The 17,185-nt window shown below is 38.7% G+C and overlaps 1 protein-coding gene across 1 annotated transcript in view; it reads right to left on the reverse strand.

Moving 5' to 3' along the window:
- Positions 1-2,883: 2,883 nt before the first annotated feature.
- The window catches only part of Rgs22 (regulator of G protein signaling 22), a 102,311-nt gene continuing 88,009 nt past the window's right edge, over positions 2,884-17,185 (reverse strand). The window contains exons 22-27 of the mRNA XM_090339142.1: positions 15,003-15,182; positions 10,331-10,489; positions 6,776-6,871; positions 4,512-4,605; positions 4,051-4,394; positions 2,884-3,060 (exon numbers count right to left, since the gene is read on the reverse strand). Coding sequence (XP_090195268.1) covers positions 4,096-4,394; positions 4,512-4,605; positions 6,776-6,871; positions 10,331-10,489; positions 15,003-15,182 — 828 coding nt within the window. The 3' untranslated portion in view covers positions 2,884-3,060; positions 4,051-4,095. The remainder of the gene's footprint in view (positions 3,061-4,050; positions 4,395-4,511; positions 4,606-6,775; positions 6,872-10,330; positions 10,490-15,002; positions 15,183-17,185) is intronic.

Raw genomic sequence — 17,185 nt, forward strand, 5'->3', positions numbered from 1 at the left:
GACACTCAGAACTGGTCATGGAGGAGGTGGGCACAGAAATGGAAGGACAAAGGTGGAACAAATGCAGCAGGGGCAGTCACTAGACACTGTTGGAAATGAACTGTACAGCTCATGGGTGGGGACAGGAAGAAAACCCTGGAGAAGAGGGAAGAGCAAGGGAAGGGGTGACATTGTCTAAAAAGAAGGTACTTTTACCTGACTTACAGAACAAATGAAAAAGCACTAGTCATGGAAATGAAAAATGGAAAGTTGCTTTAAGAGCGTGAAGTATTCAGGAGCTGTAGGAAACCCCCAAACAGTAGAGAAGAGCTAACAGAAGGCGGGAGAGGGAAGTCGGAGTTCTACTACCACAGTCTGTTCAGCCAAACATTAGAGAAACGTAAAACCCCACACAAGGGCATATCTACCTCATTTTCCTTTATCTGCTACATTATATCTGATTTTTAATAAGAAAAAGCACAAGGCAAGTGAAAAGGCAAAACAGTCTGAAGAAATATAGTATTAGAAACGAACTCAGATGTGCAGAGATATTGACCTCAATTGAGAATTTAAAAATTTTAAATATTGTCGACTCTAATCTTAAAAAGCAGACACTATTCAAGAACAGATAAGTAATTTTAAAAAACAAACCTACTATAATAGAAATGAAGCATGCAGTCAACAGACTAGAAACTGCCGAGGTAATAACTAGTGAGCTTGAAAAGAGATCAGGGGAACTGGCCAAAACCTATATGCAAAGAGGAAAATGAATAAAAAAAGAATAGAATATCCATGGCCTGTGAGACAAAAATAAAAGGTGTCTATATGTGTAATAGAAATAGAAGAAAAAGAGTTCAGGCCCCACAACTGACCAAAAAAAAATAGAAGAAAAAGAAAAAAGAAAAAATTCTCTCAATCAATGACATCAAACATAGATCCAAAAATGTAAAGAACACCAAAACAGGATAAGTGTGCAAAGTCTACAATGAGCTATATGTTATTCCAATGTAAGAAAATCAAAGACAAGAAAATCTTGAAAGAAGCTCAGAAGAAAGTGTGAAGCTTATTTACAAAGATAAGAACACTTGGCTTATCTTCAGGAACATATAGCCCAGAAGAGAGTGGAAACAACAAACAAACAAACAAAAACAACTACCTGCTAACTTCAAGTTCTTCATCGTGAAGTTATCCTTCAAAAGGGAGGAATTCGTCTCAAGTATACTGTCTTGTAAGAAAGTTTCAAAGAAGGTCTTAAGAGAAGAAAGATTATATGCTTTGGAAACTCACATTTACGAAAATGAAAGGATAATTTGAGAATTTGTATATATACATGTATATATACATTCATGTATATTTATATATAAATGTAAAGTAATTTGGTTTGTTCATAATAATAACAGCCACAATGCATCTGGGAACTACGCTTAGGGTAGGTGAGATACATGATAGCCATGTGATTGCAAAGCACTTGGCAGTACACGGGTATGGAGTCCTTGTGCTGTCCGGGAGGCGCTACCATGCTATTGTTAAGTGGGTTTTATGAGTTGTAATGCATACTGAAATCTTTCGGGAAAGCAATACATCTGAAAAGAAGCATCACTGCTGCACTGATAGGAGAAAAAATAGAAGCTGATAAAATGCTCAGAGAATAAGAGAAAGTAGAATAAGAATGGAAGGCAAATGAAAAAAGAAAGACAACATGAGGATGGAAGATAAGGACATGAATGGAAAACCATCAGGAAGCTCATGGGATTCTGTGGGAGGCATGGGGGACAAGCATTCCAATGACTTTAAAAATAGTATTCTAAAGCCATGGCTTTAGAAGGAAGATGATCCCTCAAGTATGTCTCCTGATATTTTCTCCACTTAAACTATTTAACTCCTGCCTGGCCTGGTGGTACACACTTGTAATCCCAGTATTTCTGAGGTGAAGGATGGATGATTTTGAGTTCTAAGCCAGCCTGGACTACGTAGTGAAAACCCTTCTCAAAACAAAACGTAAAATGTTAAAACTCCTATTTGGAATGGCAGTTTCAACTTGAAGATACTTACAGGGTTTTATAAGCCTGGAGGTGTGTTGATTCAGGTCTGGTAAAGGTGGGGTGATTCTAGTCTGGTAAAGGTGGGGTGATTCAGGTCTGGTAAAGGTGGGATGATTCAGGTCTGGTAAAGGTGGGGTGATTCTAGTCTGGTAAAGGTGGGTGATTCAGGTCTGGTAAAGGTGTGTTGATTCAGGTCTGGTAAAGGTGGGGTGATTCAGGTCTGGTAAAGGTGGGGTGATTCAGGTCTGGTAAAGGTGGGCTGCAGTGCTTGGTGACTGAGTCCTGAAGCCCATGGATGCCCCTCCTAGGTCATTTCTTCCACAGTCTCTTTTTCCCTCCAGGAGCAAATATAGAAAGGTTCTCTTTTTTCACAAATACTTGTCAAGTTTACTATCACTTTCTTGCTAATTTTCTTGTCCAAGAAAGTTGTGTAGAACACTTATGAGATCTGGGAATGGAGTAAGAGTGCAGGGCTGCAGCTGTCGCAGGTAAGTGGGATGGACACACAAGTGTGAGAACCACTCTTCAGTGCAGCTCTTCTCAGTAGGGCCCTGGTTTGGAAGGCTATTCCATGAATGTTTGGGGTCAATTTATTGTTAAGAATATTCATATCGATGGGCCAGGAGTTTGGCCTAGTGGTTAAAGTGCTTGCCTAGCATGCACCAAGACCCGGGTTCGATTCCTTGGTACCACATACATAGAAAAAAGCCGGAAGTGGTGCTGAGGCTCAAGTGGTAGAGCTCTAGCCATGAGAAAGTCCAAGGACAGTGCTCACACCCTGAGCTCAAGCCCAGGATCAGCAAAAAAAAAAAAAAGAATATTCATATCGCCTTATCACCTGCGAACATATCTACTAGCCAGATGCAGCAAATGCTCAAGAAATACTGCCTGAGGGGCAAAATATTATATTACTAAAGGGTATTATATACTAAAGGATGTGATAAGGAAAACTCTAAGCTTGCAGCTATTTTATTCTAGAGCAACGCAGGCCATAAGAAGAAATCAACCGCTTGAGCTTCTTGTGTCAGTGAAAGAATTCCTGTAAAAGAAAAATACATGGGTGAAACATAGGCATGTATAGAAGATGTAACCAGAAAACAACACTGGGCTGGGCACCAAGGGCTCCACACCTGTAATCCTCGCTACTCAGGAGGCTGGATCACAGTTCAAAGCCAGCCTGGGCACGAAAGTCCAAAGTCCATGAGACTCATCTCCAATTAACCACTAGAAAACTGGAAGTGGTACTGTGGCACAAGGGGTAGGGCGTAGCCTTGAGCTGAAGAGCTCGGGGACAGCACCCAGGCCCAGAGTTCAAGTCCCATGACTTGACAAAAAAATGAAAACAATGACAAAAAAGTTTTCATATGATCAAAAACAAAGCATTACCCTAAATGTCAGGTCACCATGCGGTCTAAGAAAAAGGGTGGGGGAGGCTAGGAGCTGGTGCCTAGAGTCTAGTGTCTAGATTAAAGTAGAGGACAGGACAAATAACAACAAAATGAACAGGCTGAGAACATGGAGGTCTGCCTCCTCAAAGCAGAAACCACATGTCCTGAGAAATCCAAAACTAATGTGCAAGACAGAAGAGATGAAAGGCCTGCTATGGCTTTCTTCAAGTACGTGCCAATGGGCTTCACACAGTGCATCACACACTAGAAAGGCCTTGTTCCACTTGAATGTCCGTATCCAATGAGAACTCCAGAAGCACATAAGTATCTGTGCAGGAGGGTAGCTCTGGCTTGATGCTTGGTTCCCTCAGGTTTAGAAAAGCTTTTGGAATGTTCTTCATGAGAGAAAAGAATTGATAATGAGTGAATAGAAGCAAGCAATGATTCCTTGTCCACAGGGCATGGCTCTCAGAAGAAAGATTAGCTGTTCCTGCCCGGTGATTCGGGGTGTGTGTGTGTGTGTGTGTGTGTGTGTGTGTGTGTGTGTAGGGATACTTGTGCATGTGGTGTGTGTGCAGATATGTGAATGTGTAGAAGGACACACGTGTAGAGGGCTGAGTATCTCCCAGCCTAGGACTTACCTTGTGGATCAGAAGCAGGTGTGATCACGGTGACATGTTGTTACTCTAGAAAAGAGAGGAAGTGTCAGCCATATATCTTGGCTTGTCCTTGACAGAGGAGAGAAAGCAGAGGCACATGGACGTGGAACAGACATTTATACCTGGACTCTCTTGTGACTCGGGGGCCAGAACTGAAGAGGGCATCAGTATTGCTATATTCTGATGGATAGTTAGATGCAGAAAGAAGAAATAGAAATAAAAATGGACTCTCACTGGAAACTCACTCTGAAAAGAATGGAGAGACATATTCTTCTTCAAATTTGTAGGTGAACCAGTAGGCTTGAATAAATTTGTGAGAGATGTACCTGCACAAACATAAATTAGAAAAACAGGAAGGTCGTCATGAGCAAATTAATAAAATGAATCTGTAATGGGAGATAACAAAGCAACTGTGCTTACACTTAACAAAGAACAAGAATTACCTGTAAACATCTTCTTCTCCAGTTCCTCTTGGATTTTAAGAAGAATTCTCTCCTGTTCCAATGCTTCTATGTACTTTGAGTAGCACCAGGTTGGCTAGGAGAAGAATTTCCTATGTTAATTCTGGAAAGTTTTGTCTCAAGAAATAAGCTGAAGATAAAATCACTTGTATCAGTGCCTTCATTTAAAATTTTGAATTACACGAACCATTAAAATACATGGGTTGGATGCGGGTGGTTCCTGCTGTTAATCCTCATTATTTGGGAGGCTGAGATCTGGAGGATCATAGTTTGAGGGTGGCCTGGGCAGAAAGTTCTCAGAATCCCTTCCCAACTATTATGTTAGCAATGACAGAAAGCCTAAAATGAAAAGATCACGCCAAGGAAGAAAGCAAGGCCCTACCTCAAATAGTCAACACACAACCAAAGGTGCAGACATGGCTCAGTGGCAGAGGGCCTCTGAGAAAGGGAAAACAGTGCACATAATGTAAATCTGTAATACTGTGGATTTTCAAAAACTAAACCTACCTTTAACTGGGTACCACAACTCACTCTCAATCTCCTTTATCCACTTTCATAAGAATGATGAGATAAAGGTACCTTTCTCTATATCCTTGGCCTCACCTGATGAGGGCCACAGGTGAGGATGGTAGCACCCATCACCACAAAGCTTGGCAGGTGCCACGATAGTTATGAATATAGTTCTTATGAAAGATTCAAGATGGATAAGTTAAAATTAACCACATTCCCTCCCTCCCTCCCTCCCTCCCCTCCTTCCTTCCCTCCTTCCTTCCCTCCTTCCTTCCCTCCTTCCTTCCCACCTTCCTTCCCTCCTTCCTTCCCTCCCTCTCTCCCTCTCCCCTACCCTTTCTCTGCATGAGCTCTGTCCCTGAGCTTCTTTTGCTCAAGACTAGTGCTCTGCCATGTGTGCCACAGAACCCACTTCCAGCTTTCTCTGAATATTTATCACAGATAAAAGTCTTATATAAACTTCCTGCCTGGGCTGGCTTCAAACCGCAGTTCTCAGATCTCAGCATCCTGAACATCTAGGATTGCACCCAGCAATTAGAGTTCTTGATGTGCAGGATTAATTAGAATTTGTGTGTGTGTGTGTGTGTGTGTGTGTGTGTGTGTATGTGTGTTGGCCTTATATTTGCTGAGCAGAAGATCTCCCTTGAGCCTCTCAGCTTCAGCCAGTTTTGATTATAATTATTAATAATTATTAATGTGCAAAACCTACTGAAACCAATTCAAACATTGACAGGCAGCTACATTTGTAAATGGCATTATATGGCTATTTTACAAATTGCTAGACTAATTCACAATGTAGACTTTAAGTAGTAATTGTAACTATAATAGAATAATATAATAATAAATTATTATTATATTTCTTAAATGCCTTTGGTGCCCCCAAGTATTTCATTTTTCTACAAAAATCTTGAACTATATGACAAGCCTTGAATATTCTCAACATATTTATCATCATCATAGTCACCATTATCATCATCATCTTTATTGTCACCATCATTTCCTTTTTTCCTTTTTTGACAGGTAAGGAAGCAGGCTTACACAGCACACACACTCACATACACATATATAAATATATAAAAGGGTATATATATTTATACATGTGCATACACACATATACACATGTATATACATATGTATAAATGTATATAAGTATATACATGTAAACATGTATTTTATATATATATACTTATTTATCAAAATGAAACCCACCGAACACTATTTGAGGATGAGTACTAAAAGAGTATAATGGAGGGAGTAGAGTCAATCAAAATATACTGTATACATTCATAGAATTATCACCAAGAACTCCTCTAGTATGCTAATAAAAATATAAACAGAAAAATTATAAGTGATCTAGTAGGTGGTTATAGTCTAGGCAATTTTATGACCACTTAAAGAATTAAGAAATTAAGATTAAGCATTTGAAATTCTGTCATCCTTAACATAAGAACACAATCTATTTAGTCTATCTCATTTCATTATAACTGTTGTAGTGTCTTTTCCAATATGACTGTCACTTCAATTTCTGCAACTTAAGTCTTTGTGTATTTCAAGGAGTCATTTTTCTTGATTATATTATCAACAGTCAGTTGAAATTTTAATGCCCTATAAAGCTCAAGGACATCCTCTTACAATCCCGCTTGGATATTGTAAGTGTAGTGCTGCATTCAAATAAACATACTTCTTGTGTTGTTTGGGAAGTGCTTGGCTGTCAGAGGAAGTAATAGCTAGCTTACCTGCCGGCCATAGGCTTGTAGACCTAGGCTAGAATCACTGGGTAACACAGTTTTGGTCCCAGACCCTATGGTACTCCCATACTGTCTGACTCCAACCTATAAGTAAATTAGATTAAATTATTCTAAGAAAGGACAATGTTATGTTAATTTAAACTTTAAGTTTAGGCAGCCATAGAATCGTATGAAAAGCTACTTTACACTGAATGCTACATTTGAGACTTTACCAAATCACCATCACTTTGATGGCACTTTAAAATGAATGAAGAAGTTGAATGTTAAAGCCCCTCCCAAATTCTCACAGCCAAGAAAAACTACTATAAATATTTTTATAAATATCCATCCAGACATCTCATTAAGGAAAATGTACAGATGTATAATCTGTAATTTTAATATTTCTAGTTTATGGCACAAACTTCATAAAAATAGAATTCAATTCTATGTGCTCTATTCAGATCTGTTTGCTGATTTGAAAAGAAAGATCATTTTAAACAATATGTATTATCAACTGATGTGCAAAAAGAAAGAACCATGTTAGACTGGGCACTTGTGCTTACATCTCTAGTTCTAGCTATTGAAATCATGGTTTGAAGTCACCCAGGGAAAAAGATCTGTTAGATTTCCTCTCCCATCTCTAAAACAACCAGCAAAAAGCTTCACTGGAGGAGTAGCTCAAGAAGTGGAGTGCCAGCAAGCACAAATCAGATCTCAAGCCCAGCCAAAAAAAAAAAAAAAAAACAGGAAGAGAGGGAGGAAGAAAGGGAGGAAAGGAGGGAGGGAAGAAAGAAAGAAGGAAAGAGGAAGGAGGGGAAAGGCAAAGAAAATATCACTTCACCTTTTCTCCAAGGATATATGAGTTTATACACATTTTTTCCAAAGTAGGCCTTGCCAATATTTTCGTCTTTGCTCGTCTTCATATCTTTGGTCACTAGCAATGTTAAATCCCTTTTAATGCTTTTAGTCATTTGTATTTCTTTTGCAAAATGCTTATTAGAGCTTCTTTCCCAAATTCCTGTTCAGAGTATTTATCTTTCCTCTCATTTATTTTTACAACTTACATCATACATTACATTTCCCAATTTGTCTTCTAGTCTTGTTTATATTTGCCATTTAAAAGTTTAGAACTTTTGTTGGTTCAGTCATTGGTCATCCTTTGTCAATGAATTTTACATGGATCAGTACTTGATACTGAACTAAATTAAACTTTTTTATGAGAGCCTTTCTCCTACTATAACTTCCTTCAGAATATGAAATTCTGGCTGGGCCTGTGATTCCTGTGACACGGGAGAGTGATATCAGGAGGCTCATGTTCAAAACCAGTCTGGACAGAAAGGTTTGAAAGACCTCCAAAAAGCCAGGCTAGAAAATCATGGCTCAAGCCCTGGTACCAGCAACAATAAAATGAAGCAAAACCAAACCCAAAGACCTCTGTAATATCAATTAATTCCCCTAAAATCATAAATAATTTCAATTATTAGTTGATATATGAAATCGAGGTTCAGAGTTATCATGCTCAGAATTAAGTCAAAAAATCTCATGCTTTACAAAAAGATTTCCTTCCTCCCTTCCTCCCTTCCTTTCCTTTTCTCTAGTTCTTTTCTTCCCCATTTTTCATTTGGGGTTGTACAGGGGCTCGAACTCAATGCCTCACTATTTAGGTATTATCCTCATAATATTAATAATAATAATAATAATAATAGGCTTCTTACATTCCTTTTCAGCAATTACTCTCTATGTTCATTGAAAATAAAATTTTGAGACAAGCAACTGTCTTCCTTACTTTTTCCATATTAAAATAAGCACATGTGTAAAATCTGCAATTACTAGTAAGTGGTGCCAGTGTGTATATTATATCAAGAGTATTTAAAAATGGTTGGCTACAGGGTCCAGGAGTTTGGTCTAGTGGTAGAGTGCTTGCCTAGCATGCACGAAGACTCAGGGTCGATTCCTAGGTACCACATACATAGAAAAAAAGCTGGAAATGGTGCTGAGGCTCAAGTGGTAGGGCTCTAGCCTTGAGAAAGTCTAAGGGCAGTGCTCAGGCCCTGAGCTCAAGCCCAGGACTGGCAAAAAAAAAATAGTTGGCTACAGTGATATACACCTATAATTTCAGCTACTTGCGGGGCTGAGGCAGAAGGGTTACACTATAAAGCCAGTTTGGATCACTGCATACTGAGGCTCTGGATTTAAAAAAAAAAAAAGTATTCAAAATAGAATTCCATTTTTTCTTTAAGCTACTCATTCTACAAAAGAGTTGATTTTCAATTGTCAGTATCTGTGCTTTATCAGTTAAGAGATAGGGACCAATGAGAATATCAATTAAGGATAGTACATTTCCATGTACAAGGTACATGCTATAACCATAATCCAGGATTCTCTGTATTGGAATTGGAAGCAGTCTAGCCCATTTGTAACTCACATTTCCATTTCCTCAGTGTGTCACCCTGCAATTTTAATATTGAATATGCCACTCGGGAATTCATTATCTATTTATTCCCTAATTTATTAGTAATTAATAATTGATCATGTGCTGGGGAGAAGTACAGATACTTCTGAAGCACATCAGAGACTGTCTTTGAGTCTCTCCATCATGCTCACATAGCAAATGCAAACCCCTGGGCACGGGACCATAGCAGTGTGCTTTCCGAGGCCAAGCATGGCAGCGGCAGATGCGAGCAGCCATGCGCTCAGCTCATCACCAGGGGAGCCTGGGGTAGAGACCTGTGAACCAGGAAATTGCAGCTGGGGTTTAGAAGCTGCTTGCTCTAAAAAGCATTTGGCCTACAAAATAAAAGTAGAGAAAAGCCTGATATGCCTGCCTTCATTTTGTCAGTGGGTCAGATTTTATGTTGAACTCTTAATTGTAGGCGTGTTAATACTCAGGAATGTGTGTGTTAAATGAATGACACCCATCACCCTGTCAGTACTGAAGACACAAACATAATGGAGGATGCTACCACCAGCTTTTATGATGTCCTGTTCTAGACCCCAGAAAAGGTACTGCAGTTGCTATCCTAACCTGATGATTCCAGGAATGGCAGAGGTTCACAGACCCCCATGATGAGATCACCCTGAACCAGGATGATCATTTTCATGGGAGCTAGATTCCCTCCCATCCACCAAGCCTCTCTTCAGGCTACCTTGTAGAACCAGAACTCAACTAATGATAAGCTAGATCACAGTTCCACTAAGACTGCTTGATTATGTGTCCCCTTTATCCCTTGACTACTTCTTATGAAACCTAAAATTTCTTGTCCACAACTTAAAAGTGGGCTTAAATGCCTGGTTTCTGTCTTCTCCAAATGACCATTCCTTCCCTGCCCCTAACCATTGCACATGCTTGCTTTGGGTTGTGTGGAACCCACATTACAAAATGAATTCTGAGAATTCAAGTGTGTCCTAAGCCTCTGAATGAAGGCTTAAACATTACTGAATGAAGGCTTAAACATCCACATGCCTAATTACTCTGTAATTTCTCCTTCAATCCCAATTCTACAAATTAATACGTATCACCCTCTTTTACAATTATAATTGCCTCCAAAATGAGTCTTGTCTTACCTTTCCAAATTTTTCCTCATCAAAGACTGATGTTTTCTTTTTCTGCTTATTATATTCTTGTCTTCTCTCTAAAACACTCATAATTTTTTCATCAGTTAAGTTCTTTCTGAACTCACAAAACTGTGGCCAAAATTTAAATAGAACCCCAAAAATTGTCATCTGTATAAAAAAGCACAGTCTGTCTCAGATTACAGTTCTATACAAATGTACTGATTTAAACTCTAATTCACCATACTAATGGATTAACTATTCTATCTTTAATATACACCATGTTTCCTTCAATTTATTGTCTCCAGATTTCCCAATAGTTTAGCTCAGCACATGCTTATCATCAATGTTTTTTTTTATTAACGAGAAGTCTTTCTTACACACACACACACACACACACACACACACACACCAAACACACTTAAAAGTAACTTTATCCTTCATGCTCCCCTAATCAATTGATTGTATTAATAAAGAATCCATTAGGTCTTTTTAAATAAGAAAATTTATGTTTTCTTTTAAAACACCCTACTTGATGTACCATACACTGCTATTTTATGCAAGTATTCCAAGTATTCAGTTTTTGAGAGACATTGCCCCACCCCCTTTCTTTCTGAGAAAGGAAATACCATTTTGCCTCTGGAAAAGCTCTTAAGCAAAGCTGCAGATCTAAGAATAAATCTTGAGTAACTTTAAAATGATATAATCTCTCTTTTATGTGAAAGCAAGAAAAGTAACATTTAAAACGCAGAATGGCATCCTAGACAAATGCTTTCTATGAGGATACTTTACATTAAATGATTAATTACAATATTTATAGAGATAAGAATGGTTGCTGGAATTCCCGTGCCAAGTTTTTTCATTAGTTCCAGAAGCATACATTGCTTCCAGGAAGGTAGGACCTGCCATACCAGATCAAGGTCAACAGCAAGGAACAGCCTTTACCTAATGCTTTGAAGAAAAATGAACCATCCTATTAGGCTGCTAGTCAACTTTTGGGGGAAAGAGAAATGTAAGTGCTCTAGTGATGGACAGTATGCATACTTCACTATCCCTCTTGTTCATCAGTGGATGTTATTAGTAATTTTAAAATTATTCACTCCTTTCAAAATAGTTACATTAGGAAAAGAAGTAGGGGAAGAATGCAGTCAAGAATCCAATGTAAAGTGGGGACAAAAGCATGAGAAGGGGTGTCAAGGTTTGAGAGGTAATGCACCCACTACCTGACAAATGTAACTGTAACCCCTCCATACATTATCCTCACAATAAAATACAATAAAAAGATGCATTTTATTCAGAAACTGTTATGTGACAACTCCTTTGAACAACTATCGAAAGATAATAGAAAGTAATTTTTAAAAAAGATTCCAATGTGTATCCTACAAAGTTAAAAAGAGTAAGGAAGAGTTGGGTAGGGGAGGGATGGCTGAAAATGCTGAAGGAGTGACAGTGATTAAGATACATTGTATTCATAAAGTGCTTTGCTAAGTGGCAACTCCTTTGTACAATTAAAGTTTATTTTCAGAGTTGAAAAATAAATAAAACGATGACTGAACACAAAAATAGTTGTGTTATTGAATTCTATAGCTTCTTGGGAATGTGACAGAATATAGATACTTCATTTGATGAAATGCAAGATGAAGAAATTTTCATCCACCTTTACTTACTGTTCATTTAATGAAGTAATCTCCTATTCTAATGTTCAATGGACAGAACAGTTATTATGAACTTCAATATACTTATATTCTCCAAAGTTGCACTTGAGGTTTTGGGTTATCTCTATTATTAGTAAACATCATCCTGCCAGGTGCTGTGTCTCACACTTATAACCTTAGCTACTTGGGAGGCTGAGATGGAAGGATCTGGGCTTGAGGCCTGATGGGGCAGAAAAGTTACTCCTTTCTGAACCCATAGCCTCACACACTGCCAGGCTTCCAAACCATACAGTATGGCCACTGAGATTGAGATGGCTGGAGTTTTAGGCCACCCCTGACTCTACCTCCATATAAGGAAGCTGGGCGTGGCGGGAAGAGGTGGGCGTGGTGGGCCTCTAGAACTTGGAAAAATAACCAAATCGTTGGTTAAGAAAAGAAAAATAAAATTGGGCACTAGTAGCTCACACCTGTAATCCAAGCTACTCTGAGGATTGCAGTTTAAAGCTACCCAGACAAGAAAGTCTGTGAAACTCATCTCTAACCACCAAAAAGCCAGAAATCCAGAAGTGAAACTGTGGATGCACTAGTCTTGAGCAAAAAAGCTTAGGGACAGAGCCCAGGTTTGAGTTCAAGTTCCAGGACCTGAACTAAAAAATAAATAAATAGGCAATACTGTCATTTGAACTCAAGGCCCAGTGCCAGGTATTCTACCACTTATGCCCAGCCCCACCTCCAAGTGCTTTTGCTTGTGTTATATTTCTTCATGCTCTGGCCCTGGGTCATGGTCCTTCTGTTTATACTTACCACAGCGCTGGATGGCAGGTGCTTGTCAATGCACTCAGGTTTGGTTGTGTGTTATTAGTACTGGGGTTTGAGCTTAGGACCTCACGCTGATCCCAGCTACTATTAATGTTGTTGTTGTTGTTGTTAGTAGTGGTGGTGGTGGTGGTGGTTGTGATGGAGTCTCATGAACTTTTGTTTGGGCTGGCCTCAAACCACAATCCTTCTGATCTCTGCCTCCCTAGTAGCTAAGATTATAAGCATGAACCACCATGCTCAGCTAGAAAATATTTTTAATAAATACAAAACTACTTTGCTTGTTGCCAGCAGATGAGTAATGGTTTTAATGAGTAAAAGGACCTGTGAAAATATGGTTTTTTGACTATTGGCAGTGAGTGTGGGAGATAGAAACTACACTAAAATAAAGCTAATTTTTTAAATTTACTATTCATCTCTTTTATTCCGCTAGCTTGTTTCCAATTTAATCTCACTGTTTTTTTTTCTCACATCATTCATCTCACATCATTCAAAAATGCCTACTCTTTGCCAGGCATTTAGGCCACAAAATTAAATAAGAAACATTCCCTGTCCTCCAAATGTTTACAATACCATGAGATAGACAGGAGGAAAGTTGCTTTCAACTTCGTGTGATGATTCTATGACATGGATAAACATATTGCTCAGAAGGAAAGCTGTGCAACTGCAGATATTTCAGTTACACTTGGAGAGCAAAAAGCAGGGAGCAAAAAGCAGGGAGCAAAAAGAGATACAGCTCCATGCGTGCGTAGGGATACCTATAAACCAATACCTGATGTTTTTAAGCAAAGAAGTGACAGGTACACATTTTTAAAAGCTTGTTCTGTGTGTAGTTGAGATGGAGTTAGGAGTTTTAGTAATTCAAGTGAGACATGTTGTAGACCTGAAGTGAGGTAGTGGTGTGTGGCTGGAGAAAAGTGAATGGATGGAATGACACAAAAAGGAGATAAATGGATAAAATTTAGGGAGTGATCAGGGGAGTGTGGGAATAAAGGGGCTAGAAGGCATGAAGATGGAGATTAGCTCTTTGTCTTAATATAGGGGTAGCAGCAACTCCCTTCTCTAAGCTTCCTTTAGGAAAACGGGGAGAATAATAGATTTGGAGGGATGTGGGTCCTACATAGTTTGTCTTTTCAGATGTTTTAAAGTATTTAAGCTATACTTATATTTCATTTTAGAAAATCAGATGAAGTCAGAGGCTGCAGGTCATGAATTCTACAGCTAGATGCTGCAATTCCTGAAACAGTGCCAGAGCCAGCTGGCTCAGTAGTTCCAGACATCTACTTTCGACATCTACTCAAGGTCTTTGATGTAGCTGGGTAAGTCTTGGTCTGGTTCATCAGTGCTCAGGGTAAGGCTAACTTATCTTTTGGATCTTTTCATTAAGGGATGCTACATGGCACCATGTTTTATCTAGTACTCAGAGCACATCCTCAATCATTTCTCTATTTTTGACTTTTTTAAATGAATAATTTAGATTGTGGGTTCACTTTTGGTCCCTTAGAAGAACTTTGAACACAGCTGGCTTGCAAAGGAATGTTAAGGAGTAATGGCCCATTCCTTGCTACTCTAAATCTGTTTCCTATCAATTCATGACATGGCCTTCCCTATTGCCCGTATTATAATTTATTTTTCTTAATCATTTTTTAGGAACAACATCACTAAAAGGTTTTCAAATTGCATATCAATTATGCTCACAAAGTCAATGTTTTCTATTATTTATCTTAAAAAGAAGTAACTTGAGCAGGTCAGCAGGCATAATTTTCCTTTCATGAGTTTGTGTACTTTGGTTGGTTGAATACTTAAATCTCCTCTCACTTAGTTTCCAACCTTTAAAAATATACAAATTTTAGCACACAAATATTTTACACATTTTTGTGGTAGGAGATGTTTTAAAAGGAAATACAAATGGTGGGAAAGAAAGAAAAAATTAGCTGGAGTATTTTTAATAATCTGGAAACAAAATGGTAATTATGGAAAGTTAAAGTATATTTTTCTTTTATTGCTGTATATGATGATCAACAAATGGCATCTAAGTTACTAATTTCTTATTTTTTGTGGCACATGCAAAGATTATTTAAATTAAGCAGAATGCATCCCAGCATTGGGAGAACTAAAATCTTGAGAAATAGGAATAAAATAAGAATTTTAAAAGAATATTTTGATTGCCAATCTATTTAAAATATGCTTAGCTGCATGTGCTGACATCTTACCTGTGCCTCTCTGAATATATACGGCCCCAAATCCTTCCTCTGTTCAATAATCTTCTGGGCTTGCTCTATGGGAATGTCAATTTGCAAGGCTGGTGGAATACAGGAGTTAATGAAGCAGTTGATAATGGTCGTAATCTTCTTTTGGATAACAGACTCACTACAATGGGAGTGGCACAAATCCTGAGTAAAAAGGGAGAAAGACAGAATCAAATGTGATTAATGCATTCCTGGGACTCCTTTACCAAGATTATCCATGTTCCAAGCAATAAATGTATTTTAACATCAGGTACTGGGACATGTCAGAGTGTTTAAAAACATAATTTCTGGGGGGCTAGGGGCATAACTCATGTGAAAGAGCACCTTTCATTTAATCTTGATCATCTATTTCCCCTACACAAAGCAACAAACAGATTTAGTGCCTATTATTCTAACTTACATAACAACCATATATTGAGTGCCTGCTCCATGCCTGGTACTGAGTTGAGCCTCCAGATACCACCTCTGCCCTTAAAGGGTTCAATCTCTATGCAGGGGAAGCCTGGAACACATTCCTCAGACTTGGAATGACAAATTAGTGTTACACAGAGCTATCTGAGGGTTGCGGGAGAAATGCTGTCTTGAAGCACCAAGTCCAGTGTTGCCTAAGGTATGTGCACCAGCTTTCCCACCTGGACTGCTCCTTAAAAAGGCTAGCAACTGTGAGCTTACTGGTAGCGAATAAGTGTCACTATAGATTGCATACTATCAGGATTGTTTCAGTTATCACCTCACACTATCCTCTGTATGAAAAACATAAAAATAAAATCTCTACATTAACAAGAGCCAGTTTTAAAGTCACAGATGTAGGGCTATTTTTTATTTCTCTTGATAAAGAGATTAGCTTGAATTATAGCATTTTTATGTCAAAAACACTCTCTGAAATCAATTGAAATTCAGAAACTTTTCATTCTGAGACAGAAATGAGGTAAATTTATGTGCATGTCTGTCTCTGTGTCCATGTGTCTGTGTGTTCTGGTACTGGGGCTTAAAATCAAGGCTTTCATGCTCTCACGTGGCTTGTTTATTCATTACCAGGGCTCTACAACTTGAGGCATACTTCCAGACTGGCTTTTTCTTAGTTTTTGGAAGTAGAGTCTCATAGATCTACTGCCTAGGCTGGCTTCAAATGGTAGTCCTCAGGTCTCAGCCTCCTAAGTAGCTAGGATTGCAAGCATGAGCCACTGGCATCCAGCTTCCTTCTCATAAGGTGTTCATTTACTTATTGTATTACAGAGAGGTTATGGTTCCATAAGTCAGGTACTGAGTATATTTCTTTTTTTTTTTTTTGCCAGTCCTGGGCTTGAGCTCGGGGTCTAAGCACTGTCCTTGGACTTTCTCAAGGCCAGAGCTCTACCACTTGAGCCTCAGCACCACTTCTGGCTTTTTTTTTCTATGTATGTGGTACTGAGGAATTGAACCAGGGTCTTCATGCATGCTAGGCAAGCACTCTACCACTAGGCCAAACTCCCGGCCAGTGTATTTCTTTTTTAACAGTGTCACCCCCTTCTCATTTTCTCCCAGTTTTTCCCCTCCTGACACACCCTCCTCCCAAGTGGTACAGCTTATTTCCAATGTAGTGTCTAGTGAGTATCATGGCTGAATTAGTTTACTCTTTGTCTCACTGTGTCTGTGCTTCCTCTTCCCCTCCCCAAATCAGATAAACATATATATATATATATATATATATATATATATATATATATATATATGACAGACTACAGTTTTTTTGTGCCTTCCTTAGTCTAGGAGAGAAGGCCGCCTTTCCCACTTTCCTAGCATCCTAGGCTTTCTCATCTGTGGACCTCATCTCAGTCTGACCACTGCCTTCTCCACTAATCCCATGTCCTTCCCTTGGTGCTGTAAGCTTCGAAGGGGAGGAATTTTTCTTGATGCTGTTCACTGAGGATTCAGCCTAGCCCTCTATGGATGTACACAGTAACACATACTTTAGATTAAGTCATTCCGTTTTCTAGTACCTGCTTTAAAGAAATAAATAATATAAGCATATTTTCTATCATTGAGTTTTCTCCTACAACACAATTTTGATTGGCTGCAGAGTATTCTGTTAAAGAAACATTATCATTAAGTAGCCAATATTCCATTGTCCATTCAAATCTGGTTTTTCGAAGTCCAGAAAAAGGACC

This window comes from Megascapheus bottae, chromosome 9 (genome assembly GCF_031878675.1).
Source record: "Megascapheus bottae isolate mThoBot1 chromosome 9, mThoBot2.hap1, whole genome shotgun sequence".
Lineage (NCBI taxonomy): Eukaryota > Metazoa > Chordata > Mammalia > Rodentia > Geomyidae > Megascapheus > Megascapheus bottae.